Source organism: Leptodactylus fuscus, chromosome 4, assembly GCF_031893055.1.
Source record: "Leptodactylus fuscus isolate aLepFus1 chromosome 4, aLepFus1.hap2, whole genome shotgun sequence".
NCBI classification, from domain to species: Eukaryota; Metazoa; Chordata; class Amphibia; order Anura; family Leptodactylidae; genus Leptodactylus; species Leptodactylus fuscus.
This window is the reverse complement of record NC_134268.1, coordinates 191,761,352-191,777,588: the sequence shown is the minus strand read 5'-3', so window position 1 is coordinate 191,777,588 and position 16,237 is coordinate 191,761,352. Positions and strand designations below refer to the sequence as shown.

The 16,237-nt window shown below is 45.0% G+C and overlaps 1 protein-coding gene and 1 long non-coding RNA gene across 2 annotated transcripts in view; both read right to left on the bottom strand.

Moving 5' to 3' along the window:
• LOC142200886 (uncharacterized) overlaps positions 1 to 16,237 on the bottom strand; it is a 615,073-nt gene that overhangs the window by 17,396 nt on the left and 581,440 nt on the right. The window lies entirely within an intron of this gene.
• The window catches only part of RBM33 (RNA binding motif protein 33), an 89,418-nt gene that overhangs the window by 7,492 nt on the left and 65,689 nt on the right, over positions 1 to 16,237 (bottom strand). The window contains exon 18 of the mRNA XM_075271517.1: positions 863 to 951. Coding sequence (XP_075127618.1) covers positions 863 to 951 — 89 coding nt within the window. The remainder of the gene's footprint in view (positions 1 to 862; positions 952 to 16,237) is intronic.

Below are 16,237 nucleotides of genomic sequence, written 5' to 3'. Positions count from 1 at the left end.
TCCCATAGACTATAATGTGGTTTGCTGGTTTTATACCTCCTTGCAGGACTTTTCATCCCGCCGATTTTAGGTGGAAACTCCCCCGCAGATATAAACCTAGCTTTACATAGATAGATGACACATTATACTGTATTTTTTCCTATAATCCTATACACATAATTCTTCTCAGCTCCTCATGCTCTATAACATGCTGCATTTTGACAGTAGCAATTTCCCTTTACATATAAGGCAGACCATGCGACATATGGCCTTAATCAATAGAGATGGGAGTATATGGAAGGGGGTTGTCTAGCTAATGTAGTGACAAGCCACACATGCTGGTCACATACCCAGTTTTTAGTTTTAGACCAACATAGATACCTGCCAATCTGCAATACTACTAGTGGTGCTTATAGATGACATACCATTAGAACTTGCACTTCCAGTTTTCCTCCACAGAGGATAGTCACTACTTCTCAGTGCTGGAATGGAGAGGAATAAACAGGTATCATTTCCTTTAAGGGTTTGTGCCTCTAATGACATATAAGGGATATAGGGCCTGACCACCAAGACTCGCAGTAGTCAGCAACGAATGTATAACATCAGCTCCATAGACTGGAGTGAACATACGGCGGCACTTGCAGGTCACCGGTGATCAGACACTTGTCCCTTATCTTTATGATCGTGGATAAGTGTCATTAGAGGAACTTCCCCTTTAATTTCCACATCATTTCAGAAGAGGGCTCAAAAAGGAGACTTGTCATCTGGGTGCCAGAGTTTCTCTTTAATGAACCTTTCTTACTAAGACTTCCCAGTCACCGAATGTGAAATATAAAACACCCAAAAGTTGTACTAAATGTGGAAAAAGCTGAACAAAATCTACCTGTGGAACCGCTGCTGAAACTGAGACGCGTGGTGAGGATTCTCAAATGTTGCTATGGCTTTTCTCTGATGGGGAAACATCTGAAGATTCTGCAAGAAAAGTAAAAACAAAGATGAGGCGGGTGCACCACGGGACATGGGATATATGGCATCCGAGGTTTGCTGCTGCAGAAGGAGATTTGTATTAAATCTTAGATGTAGTAAAGCAGCTGAAGACCAAACGTTCTTCAATAATACATGAAGTGGGCTTCAAGCCAAACCTAAACGAAGAATTTGTTGGTAATGCTAAAAAGTCGCAAGGCCTATGCCATGTTTCTCATCAGTCTATGCAGTCATATCACTATTCCGTCTCATGGGTGAAGACTAACTTCTGCAACTCATGTCATGTCTACTACACATATAGGCAAGGCAGAGGCCAATGAGGTCAATCATAGCCCCAGACCACAGAAAGTTCCAGCACGTGTAGGAGGTATGCTTGGTATTTCTGCTCAGCCCCATTCATTTGAATGGGACTGAGCTACTGCTGTACTATGTTGCCAGAGAGGCTGCAGCCTTCCCAAATTATTGATTCACTTGTGTCCTTTATGTTGGACCCCCACCAATTACATAATATGCATGGTCCACAAAAACCTTATTTGGGCATTTTACGGTCATAAAATTTCTTTTGAAAATTAATACATGCAATTCCATACAATACATGCATGTTATAAGAAAATCCTGGAAATCAGCCGTCTACATCACACACAACACAGCCATCTTCCTGTCCCTATCGTCTTTAACCATCAATGCGCCTGCTGAGAAATTTAGACTTTATACTCTCCAAAATTAGTTATTCCATCTAACCCAATTTCATCTCATTTCAGTATTTCAGAGATATTAAGGCCAGGCCCTTGTGTCTGAGATCTGGGACACTACCTGTGTAGACATTTCAATTGCCTTGCATAATATTATAGCAAATCTTATTTCCAGGTCTGTGGATTGGTCACTGTGATCCTATGGAGCGGCCCCTGGGATCCTAAGACTTCAGACCACTTGCTACGATGTCCTTCTGTCCTTGTGCATATTCTGCAGAAACCATGTCCGTATGAGTTTTTAAAAGCATTCTCCTATGTTGGACATTTTGTGCCATATTCACAAGATATGACTTACATGTCTAATATTTGCAGGTTGCACCCCCAGGACCTGCACCGAACCCCAGTTTAGGTGTTCCTTTATGCTTGTATCGCCCACTGATGTAGTGATATGAGAAATGACAGTTCAATAGAGAAAACAACATGTACCATCTCACCATGCAATATGGGGTCGGGGAGCCTTCATTCTATTAACAGGTGTGGGTCCTAGAAGCGGGAGCCTCAACCATCAGATATTTATGGCATATCTATATGATCTTTAAAGCCCCACTCCAGTGAATAATCTCTAGCCCTACAGTACATGACATAGACCTGTATAGTGAATGGTGTGGCCACTTACTGGGATCACTCACTTCATCATGTTGCCATTTATGGAGACTTCTGAATCACTCTGTAATATATATGTATATATATATATACATATATATATATATATACATATATATATATATATACATATATATATATATATACATATATATATATATATACATATATATATATATATACATATATATATATATATACATATATATATATATATACATATATATATACATATATATATATATATACATATATATATATATATACATATATATATATATATACATATATATATATATATACATATATATATATATATACATATATATATATATATACATATATATATATATATATATATATATATATATATATATATATATATATATATATATATATATATATATATTACAGAGAATGGGGAAAAAGCAGACAGCGCTGTTCTCTGTGTAGTGGCCAGACCGAGTCCTGCAGATCAGCTCCCTTACTTGAATGGAAGTTTAATTACAGTGAACATTACTGATCGGATATTGGTGACCTAATCTAAGTTTTTCTCGAGAGTCCAGATGGAGACTTAAAGGGTTTTCCATGATGACCAATCCTAAGAATAGAAGGCGGCAGATTTTGTAAGTATGGGATCTACCATTTGTAGATCTAGGATTAGATAAGTATACGGTTAGCTAATGTGTATGGGGCTATCCAGACTCTACTCCGCCCGGCAGCGTTAGCAAGGAGTATGGACTGAGCAGCTGGATTTCAGCATGGAGGCATCTGGCAGCAGATTATTAGAGATGAGCGAACACTAAAATGTTCGAGGTTCGAAATTCGATTCGAACAGCCGCTCACTGTTCGAGTGTTCGAATGGGTTTCGAACCCCATTATAGTCTATGGGGAACATAAACTCGTTAAGGGGGAAACCCAAATTCGTGTCTGGAGGGTCACCAAGTCCACTATGACACCCCAGGAAATGATACCAACACCCTGGAATGACACTGGGACAGCAGGGGAAGCATGTCTGGGGGCATAAAAGTCACTTTATTTCATGGAAATCCCTGTCAGTTTGCGATTTTCGCAAGCTAACTTTTCCCCATAGAAATGCATTGGCCAGTGCTGATTGGCCAGAGTACGGAACTCGACCAATCAGCGCTGGCTCTGCTGGAGGAGGCGGAGTCTAAGATAGCTCCACACCAGTCTCCATTCAGGTCCGACCTTAGACTCCGCCTCCTCCGGCAGAGCCAGCGCTGATTGGCCGAAGGCTGGCCAATGCATTCCTATGCGAATGCAGACTTAGCAGTGCTGAGTCAGTTTTGCTCAACTACACATCTGATGCACACTCGGCACTGCTACATCAGATGTAGCAATCTGATGTAGCAGAGCCGAGGGTGCACTAGAACCCCTGTGCAAACTCAGTTCACGCTAATAGAATGCATTGGCCAGCGCTGATTGGCCAATGCATTCTATTAGCCCGATGAAGTAGAGCTGAATGTGTGTGCTAAGCACACACATTCAGCACTGCTTCATCAAGCCAATACAATGCATTAGCCAGTGCTGATTGGCCAGAGTACGGAATTCGGCCAATCAGCGCTGGCCAATGCATTCTATTAGCCCGATGAAGTAGAGCTGAATGTGTGTGCTAAGCACACACATTCAGCACTGCTTCATCAAGCCAATACAATGCATTAGCCAGTGCTGATTGGCCAGAGTACGGAATTCGGCCAATCAGCGCTGGCTCTGCTGGAGGAGGCGGAGTCTAAGGTCGCTCCACACCAGTCTCCATTCAGGTCCGACCTTAGACTCCGCCTCCTCCGGCAGAGCCAGCGCTGATTGGCCGAAGGCTGGCCAATGCATTCCTATGCGAATGCAGACTTAGCAGTGCTGAGTCAGTTTTGCTCAACTACACATCTGATGCACACTCGGCACTGCTACATCAGATGTAGCAATCTGATGTAGCAGAGCCGAGGGTGCACTAGAACCCCTGTGCAAACTCAGTTCACGCTAATAGAATGCATTGGCCAGCGCTGATTGGCCAATGCATTCTATTAGCCCGATGAAGTAGAGCTGAATGTGTGTGCTAAGCACACACATTCAGCACTGCTTCATCAAGCCAATACAATGCATTAGCCAGTGCTGATTGGCCAGAGTACGGAATTCGGCCAATCAGCGCTGGCCAATGCATTCTATTAGCCCGATGAAGTAGAGCTGAATGTGTGTGCTAAGCACACACATTCAGCACTGCTTCATCAAGCCAATACAATGCATTAGCCAGTGCTGATTGGCCAGAGTACGGAATTCGGCCAATCAGCGCTGGCTCTGCTGGAGGAGGCGGAGTCTAAGGTCGCTCCACACCAGTCTCCATTCAGGTCCGACCTTAGACTCCGCCTCCTCCGGCAGAGCCAGCGCTGATTGGCCGAAGGCTGGCCAATGCATTCCTATGCGAATGCAGACTTAGCAGTGCTGAGTCAGTTTTGCTCAACTACACATCTGATGCACACTCGGCACTGCTACATCAGATGTAGCAATCTGATGTAGCAGAGCCGAGGGTGCACTAGAACCCCTGTGCAAACTCAGTTCACGCTAATAGAATGCATTGGCCAGCGCTGATTGGCCAATGCATTCTATTAGCCCGATGAAGTAGAGCTGAATGTGTGTGCTAAGCACACACATTCAGCACTGCTTCATCAAGCCAATACAATGCATTAGCCAGTGCTGATTGGCCAGAGTACGGAATTCGGCCAATCAGCGCTGGCTCTGCTGGAGGAGGCGGAGTCTAAGGTCGCTCCACACCAGTCTCCATTCAGGTCCGACCTTAGACTCCGCCTCCTCCGGCAGAGCCAGCGCTGATTGGCCGAAGGCTGGCCAATGCATTCCTATGCGAATGCAGACTTAGCAGTGCTGAGTCAGTTTTGCTCAACTACACATCTGATGCACACTCGGCACTGCTACATCAGATGTAGCAATCTGATGTAGCAGAGCCGAGGGTGCACTAGAACCCCTGTGCAAACTCAGTTCACGCTAATAGAATGCATTGGCCAGCGCTGATTGGCCAATGCATTCTATTAGCCCGATGAAGTAGAGCTGAATGTGTGTGCTAAGCACACACATTCAGCACTGCTTCATCAAGCCAATACAATGCATTAGCCAGTGCTGATTGGCCAATGTATTCTATTAGCCTGATGAAGTAAGCTGAATGTGTGTGCTAAGCACACACATTCAGCTCTACTTCATCGGGCTAATAGAATGCATTGGCCAGCGCTGATTGGCCAGAGTACGGAACTCGACCAATCAGCGCTGGCTCTGCTGGAGGAGGCGGAGTCTAAGGTCGGACCTGAATGGAGACTGGTGTGGAGCGATCTTAGACTCCGCCTCCTCCAGCAGAGCCAGCGCTGATTGGCCGAATTCCGTACTCTGGCCAATCAGTGCTGGCCAATGCATTCTATTAGCTTGATGAAGCAGAGTGTGCACAAGGGTTCAAGCGCACCCTCGGCTCTGATGTAGGAGAGCCGAGGGTGCACTTGAACCCTTGTGCACCCTCAGCTCTGCTACATCAGAGCCGAGGGTGCGCTTGAACCCTTGTGCACACTCTGCTTCATCAAGCTAATAGAATGCATTGGCCAGCGCTGATTGGCCAATGTATTCTATTAGCCTGATGAAGTAGAGCTGAATGTGTGTGCTAAGCACACACATTCAGCTCTACTTCATCGGGCTAATAGAATGCATTGGCCAGCGCTGATTGGCCAGAGTACGGAACTCGACCAATCAGCGCTGGCTCTGCTGGAGGAGGCGGAGTCTAAGATCGCTCCACACCAGTCTCCATTCAGGTCCGACCTTAGACTCCGCCTCCTCCAGCAGAGCCAGCGCTGATTGGCCGAATTCCGTACTCTGGCCAATCAGCACTGGCTAATGCATTGTATTGGCTTGATGAAGCAGTGCTGAATGTGTGTGCTTAGCACACACATTCAGCTCTACTTCATCGGGCTAATAGAATGCATTGGCCAATCAGCGCTGGCCAATGCATTCTATTAGCGTGAACTGAGTTTGCACAGGGGTTCTAGTGCACCCTCGGCTCTGCTACATCAGATTGCTACATCTGATGTAGCAGTGCCGAGTGTGCATCAGATGTGTAGTTGAGCAAAACTGACTCAGCACTGCTAAGTATGCATTCGCATAGGAATGCATTGGCCAGCCTTCGGCCAATCAGCGCTGGCTCTGCCGGAGGAGGCGGAGTCTAAGGTCGGACCTGAATGGAGACTGGTGTGGAGCGACCTTAGACTCCGCCTCCTCCAGCAGAGCCAGCGCTGATTGGCCGAATTCCGTACTCTGGCCAATCAGCACTGGCTAATGCATTGTATTGGCTTGATGAAGCAGTGCTGAATGTGTGTGCTTAGCACACACATTCAGCTCTACTTCATCGGGCTAATAGAATGCATTGGCCAATCAGCGCTGGCCAATGCATTCTATTAGCGTGAACTGACTTTGCACAGGGGTTCTAGTGCACCCTCGGCTCTGCTACATCAGATTGCTACATCTGATGTAGCAGTGCCGAGTGTGCATCAGATGTGTAGTTGAGCAAAACTGACTCAGCACTGCTAAGTCTCTGCATTCGCATAGGAATGCATTGGCCAGCCTTCGGCCAATCAGCGCTGGCTCTGCCGGAGGAGGCGGAGTCTAAGGTCGGACCTGAATGGAGACTGGTGTGGAGCGATCTTAGACTCCGCCTCCTCCAGCAGAGCCAGCGCTGATTGGTCGAGTTCCGTACTCTGGCCAATCAGCGCTGGCCAATGCATTCTATTAGCCCGATGAAGTAGAGCTGAATGTGTGTGCTTAGCACACACATTCAGCTCTACTTCATCAGGCTAATAGAATACATTGGCCAATCAGCGCTGGCCAATGCATTCTATTAGCTTGATGAAGCAGAGTGTGCACAAGGGTTCAAGCGCACCCTCGGCTCTGATGTAGCAGAGCTGAGGGTGCACAAGGGTTCAAGTGCACCCTCGGCTCTCCTACATCAGAGCCGAGGGTGCGCTTGAACCCTTGTGCAGCCTCGGCTCTGCTACATCAGAGCCGAGGGTGCGCTTGAACCCTTGTGCACACTCTGCTTCATCAAGCTAATAGAATGCATTGGCCAGCACTGATTGGCCAGAGTACGGAATTCGGCCAATCAGCGCTGGCCAATGCATCCCTATGGGAAAAAGTTTATCTCACAAAAATCACAATTACACACCCGATAGAGCCCCAAAAAGTTATTTTTAATAACATTCCCCCCTAAATAAAGGTTATCCCTAGCTATCCCTGCCTGTACAGCTATCCCTGTCTCATAGTCACAAAGTTCACATTCTCATATGACCCGGATTTGAAATCCACTATTCGTCTAAAATGGAGGTCACCTGATTTCGGCAGCCAATGACTTTTTCCAATTTTTTTCAATGCCCCCAGTGTCGTAGTTCCTGTCCCACCTCCCCTGCGCTGTTATTGGTGCAAAAAAGGCGCCAGGGAAGGTGGGAGGGGAATCGAATTTTGGCGCACTTTACCACGTGGTGTTCGATTCGATTCGAACATGGCGAACACCCTGATATCCGATCGAACATGTGTTCGATAGAACACTGTTCGCTCATCTCTACAGATTATACCCCTCTCCTGGGTGAGCATTCATGTATTTACAGTATTTGCAGCTAAATGGACATTGACTGGACTCTAGCTAAAGATGTGGTGAGCCTGTGAGCTGCTCCTTCTCGTCTTCTGACAACCCCCTAGTCACCTATTCCATATTCTATTGGCAGGTAGTCGAGGGTGTAAGTAGTAGTAAAAGTAGGGGTCCTACCTGGTTTAGTCTTGGACTGCATACAGGCGGGTTGTGTTGCTGTGGGGTCTCATTTATGGGAGATCTCCATGTACAAAAGATTAAATATTTGGAATTGGATAACCATTTTATGGGGTCCAGCAGAGAGAACCTTCACTGATCATTTTAGAGAAATATTGTAAACTCAAAAAGGTAGCTACACTGTTATACCTCCCTATTCCCTCCTATACATGCAAGCACACCATGCGTTATAGCGGCACCTTTAGCTAAATCACATGGGGCTGATTTCTCAGGGTCTGTGCCCCCAAAAAATGGAGTACAAGCCATAAAAAAAGTTGCAAGGAACCATGGCCACCTGAAATCTATGCCAGCAAGTTGCTGGTGTAGGTTTCTGTTCAGGCACATGGACCCCAGAGAATGCGTCTAATGTATGAAAATGCATGAACTTTGTCATAAACAAGGCCCAAACTCCAGCAAGGAAGGGGTTATTAAGACCAGCTTGGAGTCCCCCCCTATGTGCAGTGTCCCCGACACCTTGCATAGTATAGCACCAGAAAGTATGACATGGTCATAGTAATGACGTACACAAAGGAGTTACTTGCAATTCTCATTTATTGCAAAAATTAAACCATTTACAACTCTTCAATGTGCAAAAGAACTTCCTCCAGTTTACATCATGGGTAAAGAATACAAGACGGTGACAATCTATGTCTTAACAATGCAAAAGAAACGGCATTAGACTTGTCATAAGACTAATGAAATGAATCACTGGAAATAGAAAAAAAACAAAAAAAACAAACATAAGACCTCCATTACATAACAGGTATCACCCGCCATCCGCCCATTCTATCACCAGGCGGATGATATGGTGAAGGTGCCATGGTAGCTCAACAAGGGCGGGAAGCTGCCTCTGTCTACGTATATAGCTACCGTATGTATGGATTCAGCTCCGGTCTACTAAAGGGTGCAAAGAACTCAAGTCAATCCAGTAAAGCTGGCAAATTTGAAACGTACCAAAGTGGACATATGGGGGACGCCAATGAGGGAGGTCGGTCAGGCCCCATGCAATTGGATGGCATTTCCAGAAAAATAAAAATGAGTTTAGAGAGGACCTCTCACTTTCTGCATCATACAATAGCTGCCCTTCCATTGATCCTGGCACAGTTAGATTTTTTTCCTCTAGCCCCCACTGTTCCCAAACCAACCTGTTATTTTAAGCACAATTCAGGTCTCTACTGTCAAGTGGGCGGTCCAGGGCTGGTGTAGAAAGACTTGGGCCACCCACCTGACAGACAGCATAACTGTGCTGAAAATAACAGCAATGATCGCTCAGGAATGGTGGGGGCTAGAGAGAAAAAAAATCCAACTGTACCTAAATGAGTGGAACCGTGCCTATTGGGAGGTGGTAAGAGTTGGAGTAGGTAGAGGTCCTCTTTATGGGCAGACAATGGGGTCATGTCATCAGGATAGCCAATCATTACAGTAAAATGATGGTGTAGGAAAGGGTCAGGGGCTAACACTTCTCATCTGGCAGGTTTTGTGGCATGGGTCTTTCCTAGGACCACCACCACTTCATTCTAATCAAAGGATTTAGAGAGGTCCGATGGTTAGTGGTCAAGTGTATACTCAATGGCTATGACCTCAAACTACATGAAGAGGAATACGATCACATACACTGTATTATTGGGAAACATTTTTATTAACTTATTTATTACTTCTATTTTTTCTCCCATTTTAGCTGTATTAGAACGTTGCTGGTTACCTCCTTGCTAGTATGTATACGGCACACCATATAGCATGTATTATTCAGGGAGACCGTCTCACCAGACTATGAAGCAGAATACTTTTAATGCCCTCGCCAATAGTGAATGGCTGAAGGCACTGAACGGTGAATAAACAGAACGGAGAAACTGCTGTAGGTTTCACAACAGGTATGGTGAAGTGCTACACTGGAGAACATACAAGACAGACCATAGAAGAAGCAAGCTGGCATGGCCGGCCACAGGAGCTCTCCTCCGAACCATCTTACTAGTAACTTATCCTCACAACGACATTAGTCTTACAGGTACGGGTCCTAACTAAGTCACTGCAGTCTCCGTACGTAGTAAATTCGTCTGGCCTGTTAAAAGTTACAAAACAGAATGGTTTAGCTATCACGTAACATACAACATATGGGAATACAGTGAGAGGAACATCGCCTTGCCCATGTATCAGCGGAGAGCAGACTTCTAGAAGAAGAAAACCCTCTTCTGACATAGTGTTCAGCCTTACTCCACTAAAAGTCTGAAAACTTTGGTGTCAGTGAGGATAGCCTAAGGATCCTACAGTTGCCATGTCATAGCCAGCAGAAAAGGGGAATGGTTTAGTGCAGCCGGCAGCCTTCAGCTCTCCAGCTTCTGTGAAACTACAACTCCCAGCATGCTCCAATCCCTTCCATGGGAGTTCCAAGAACAGCAGAGCGAGTATGCATGCTGGGAGTTGTAGTTTTGCAACAGCTGGAGAGCCAAGGCTCCCTACCCCTGGTTTAGTGGATTACTCAAGACTGTAGGACTGGCCATACACAGACAGCTATTGTGGGGGGGGGGAGAATACTTGTTTGGCCATTTTTGGGAGGGCGCTCTTGCAGTTCAATACAGGAGCGTACTGCGCAGGCGTCGGAAGTTGGACCGAGACGGAAGACAGAAGAGGCAGGGTTGCAGCTGAAGATGGAGGCGGCGCTGGAGTGAGCTCTCGGGCAGCAGTGGGGACGCGCCCATCGCCGTCTGAGCGCTGGGGCCCGCCCTCATTGCTGCAGAACTCATTAGTATACCAGTTAAAACCGGTATTTCTAAAGAACGACACAGAGGAGACCATGTCTAAAGGTAAGAGACGAATAGCCTTTCTTAGGGTTAGTTCACACAGGGATATGGACGCTGATTTTGACAGCGGATTTCGCGGCCAAATCAGCGTCCATGCAATTTCCACACTATGTGAACTGCTCCCGATGGTCGCGGCTTTCACCTCCGCTGTCGGCTCAAATGAATGAGCCGACATGGAGGGCGCTGCGGCTGGGCAGAAGCCGCGGCTCAGCGCGTGCAGCTTCCGCCCGAAAGATAGGTCATGTCGCTTCTTTTTCTGCTAGCGAGCTAGCAGAAAAAAAAAAAAGCGAGCAGTTCACATAGGGATACATTGTATGGACGCTGATTTGGCCGCGAAATCCGCTGTCAATGTCAGCATCCATGTCCCCGTGTGAACTAGCCCTAAAGGCTATTCCAACGTGGTAATTAGAAAAAAAATGTTGCTTTAGTGGTAGAATCCCTTTAATGTGTATGGAAAGTTTTAACTGTATTAGGTATCCCTAATACATCCTTTAAAAGGACTTTAAGAGGCATGTACCATAAAAGAGGAGTAATCATTAAGACAAAGCTTTTATTACAAAACATTGTATTATTTGTGAATTATTAACTGTATATAGAACAAAAAATGTTGCCATTTTTTTTTACTCTGGTCAATGAAGCTCAAAAATTGGGCTTACATTATCTGACCACTCACTTTCCAGCTTTGCTGTGTAGACAGGCAGGAGAAGCAGAGTCATCTCATATTTAGATGGCAGGAAATTTGGTAACAAGAAGACAACAGCTTAGGGCATACATATGTCATGATAGTACATAACATTCTCTGTAATCCTAACCTATGGCATGAGCTACTTGGTAGATGGAATAGGAAATACTATATACCTGTGGCGGTAGAATTTTCTATGTAGCATGGCAGGTAGTTTGTGCCAGCACTGCTAAGGCCTCTGCTTGATTCAGTGGGGTATCTTTAGAAGGGCGGCATTCAGGTAACATTTTTAGAAGACACAAAGCTTCATGTGGCCACGTTCTCAAGCCACCACAAAGGGTGGGACAATGGGATTATGGTGATTTTTAGTGTTCCCGACCTAATTCTTAACAACGATTTCAGTAATTGGAAGTGACACGGCGTTGTAAGCAGAGGGTCACTACAATAAAGATCAGTTTGCCTAATAACAAAGACATCTAAGTGGTGTCAGAGGGGTTTGGGTACCCTACAGACGTACACGATTAGACTTCATGATGTGACCTACCAACTACTCTGTGGTATATTAAAATAACCCCAAATATTCAGTCCACGCAGTGTATGTCTTTGGCTGGTGGGAGTACGTTCAGACTTTGAGTGGAGTTAAGCTTTAAATAGTGACCCAAACATTAAGAATTTGCGTAGAAAAAACCTACTAAAAGATAGAAGGCCTTTCTTTTAAGCAAGACCCCCAGCGAACACAGAACAGGAGTCCTTAAATGCTCTCTGTGAATGGAACATTGATGCACACGCTCAGCCACCACTCCATATGCTTCTTTGGGACTGGCAGCGCTTTACTCAGCCACCTTGGCCAGTCCCATAAAATGAACGAGTGCTTCCATGGTGACTCCAGAACCCCTGAGCTTGTGATCGATGGAAGTCTGAGCAGTTGGATACCTAGCGATGAGACACGTATGCCCAGCACTGGCAAACAACCTGTGAACTGTAGCGGGCCCAAGTAAAGGGGTGTTCCAGACTTTATAATTGATAACCTATTCTTAGAACAAGTCACCAATTAAAGATCTGCAGGGGTCCGAGATCCGGGCCCCCAGATAAATCAGCTGTTTTAACAGGACGCATGATCGAGGTCAGTGCTGCAACAGCGCCGTACATTTGTATAGCGGCTGTGCTTGGTTCAATTGACTGGGGCTGAGTTGCTATCATGCCATGTGTCCAATGGCATCGCATGGCTTGTGAAGAAAAGCGGCGCTCAAAGAGTTGCCATTTCAAACAGCTGATTCACAGGAGTCCCCGTGTGTGACCCCCAAAGATTTCTAGAAAACCCCTTTAATTTAAAGGTGCTATGCTGTAATTCCCTGCACAGCAAGTAGCTGATGTGCAGGAAGAAACAGGGAAAGACATATAGTGCAAAACTTGGCATTCCCATAAAGACAGATTTCCAGATAGAGATCCCATGTAAACTATAAAGTGACTGTACCGCACCGATACGCCATCATACGTGAGAGAGACAGAAAAGTAATGAGCGGTGGGTACAAAACAGTTTGCAAAAAAAAGCAAGGAATTCCATTTTGCCGTATTTCTGACTTTACTATTCAGTTGGAAGACTGATGTGTTTGTTGTCTTGTTAAGTAACTTGGATATTGTCTCCTGACAAGCAGAATCTACTCAATGTCCATCAATCCAAACACATTAACGTCAGTGAGGCGGCTGGCCACTTCGTCTGACATGTTTTTCTAAGTACTTTACGTATTTGAGATCTTAGGGTTGGTGTAAAGGAGACAAGTACTTTGTCTTTTTGGTTTTCCTTTCTTTTCGTGGTAAAACATTATTTTATTGTATTTGCTTTAAATCCATAAACGTAAGCTGAGTAAGTCTATAAATTCACAGCTTTATCCATCCATACTTACAGCCTGTATTACAACCCAGAGCTGCACTCCATACTTCTGCCATCAGGCACATCCCTAGTATAGGGTACAGGACATACATCTTCTTTCCCATAATTCCAATGACTATAGCAGACACTGGGTTGCTTGGACATTTCAGCTCTGAAGCCTGCACAATTATGAATGCTGCTCTTGATGTTCACACAGGCTGTAATTTAGGATCAGTTATAGAAATGCAATACAATTTTTTACATACATTCATTCTGAATGAAAGTAGTAGAATAACTCCATTCTACATAGAATCGCTCAAAGGACAATTTAAAATGACCTTGATGTATATACAGTTTATATAACTTAGGCTCTGCTCACATTGGCCTTGAAGCTTCCAGTTTCTATGTCAGATCCATAATCTGATGGTTATCATTAACTCCAGAATCTGTTGAGTACTGCCAAGATGTCTGCAGTATTGACTCCTAAAATAGATCTTTATTCATATTTCTAGGTCCATGATGGCAAACCTATGGCACGTGTCCCTTAGGTGGCACTCAGAGCCCTCTCTGTGGCACCCATCTTTGGAACAGATTGTACTGTGTGGGGGCCACTGTGCAGCAGATTATACTGTGTGGGACCCACTGTGGAACAGATTATACTGTGTGGGGGCCACTGTGGAGCAGACTGTACTGTGTGGGGGCCACTGTGCAGCAGACTGTACTGTGTGGGGGCCACTGTGCAGCAGATTGTACTGTGTGGGGGCCACTGTGCAGCAGATTGTACTGTGTGGGGGCCACTGTGGAGCAGATTGTACTGTGTGGGAGCCACTGTGGAACAGATTATACTGTGTGGGGGCCACTGTAGAGCAGATTGTACTGTGTGGAGGCCACTGTGCAGCAGATTATACTGTGTGGGGGCCACTTTGCAGCAGATTGTACTGTGTGGGGCCAATGTGGAGCAAACTGTACTAAGCATGGGCCAATGTGGAGCAGATTGTACTGTGTGTGGGTCCTTCACTATTAATATCACACAGTATCTGTTTTATAGCAGACAAGTGATATTACAGACTGTCTGTAACTTTCTCCAATTGTGGATCTGCACAGTATTAAGGTTAAATTGCCGTGCTGGCACTTTCTGATAAGTGGGCTTTAGGTTGCAGTTGGGGCACTTGGACTCTAAACGGTTCGCCATCACTGTTCTAGGTATAAACACAAAAAGAAAAAAGATGGAATTGGTAACGGAGGCTCCTAATAAAACCTCAGAGACAGATGTGAACAGAGCCTTCTAGTGTGCAATGAACATATGCAAGTTAGGAGAAACTCTCTGGTTAACAACTATTGATAAGTAACAAAATGTCCCAGACATGAAAGTTCTTTATTTGGCTTATAAATTCCCACAAACTAGCAAATTCTGATAAATATGTGATAATCTCTAGCAATGAGAGATCCCTGCCGTCATGATCAATGTACAGAGTCTAGGTACACAGAAGGTCCATAACCCACCAGCAGTAGGTGGAGATAAACAGATCTATACAGATGGGGCATCGCTGAGGTCTCAGCCCCAGACATAACTACTAATTTAATACTAAAAGTGGCAGCAATAGGTAGATAGTGGCAAAGACTGACCAAACAGGGACTGGCCATGAGTGGTAGAGGAAGAGCAGGCATGCGCCATAGAAGGATAGCTAGAACTAGACCATTGTATGGGGTATTACTTGGGACATCCTGGGGTTGCAAATCTGTTCATAGGAATCATGGGAACCATAAAAGACATCAGTGGAGATAAGACGACACACTGAATGAGACATCACCTGACCCGCAAACTGAACTCAGAAGTGCAACCATTTACAAAGCCCAAGCAGGTATTATATTGACTTATCGGTTGCAATGGGATATATTATAAAAGAAGAAGCAAAAACTGCAAAACCCTTTTAAGGTCTCAGTGGTCAGACTTAAAATTTGATAATTTGGGGGGAATTTAAAAGAAATTTCATGTCTGTCTCTTCATAGTCTTTGCCGTGCAAAATAAGTCACCTCCAGAATAGTTAAAAAAAACAAACAAAAAAAACATGTCCATATTCTTAAAGATGACAAAGCTATACTTTGAGGGTCATAGGTCCTATACTGTATATATGATGGGGTTATGCCATGAAAAATATTTACCTTCTATTCCTGATCATTGCGGGTCCTTCCACCGAAATCCCCACTGATCTGGAGAACAGGGGGTGTTTACCCCTGAGGTCAATGTGGCAATGGTGGACAGAGACACCCCCACCCCTCCTTTCATTTCAATAGGAGCTGTACTTTGGTTATTTCCGGACCACCCACTTAAATGAATGGCACTGCGCTACATTCAGAAGCCCCCTCTGCAACAGGGGGTAAAACACCCCTCGCTCTCAGAAATAGGAGGGGATAGAGGATAAATATTTTACAGGACATCACACCTTTACAGATAAATGTGTGCAATTGGTCAGCGTCAGGAGCAAACCGAATATTTTGCAGCCATGGCTTACAACTTAAAACATTGAAGGGACACTAAATCTGGAAATGAGAGGGAAAAGACCCTCAAAAATCAACCCACAATTGCAGGGTTTAAGTTGCATAGCCACAGCGGAGGGCAGGCTATTTTCTACTAAAGATTTAAAAAAAAAAAAAAAATCTATAAAATAAAAAAAATCCCATACTAAACCGTACCACATCTCCCAGACCTCC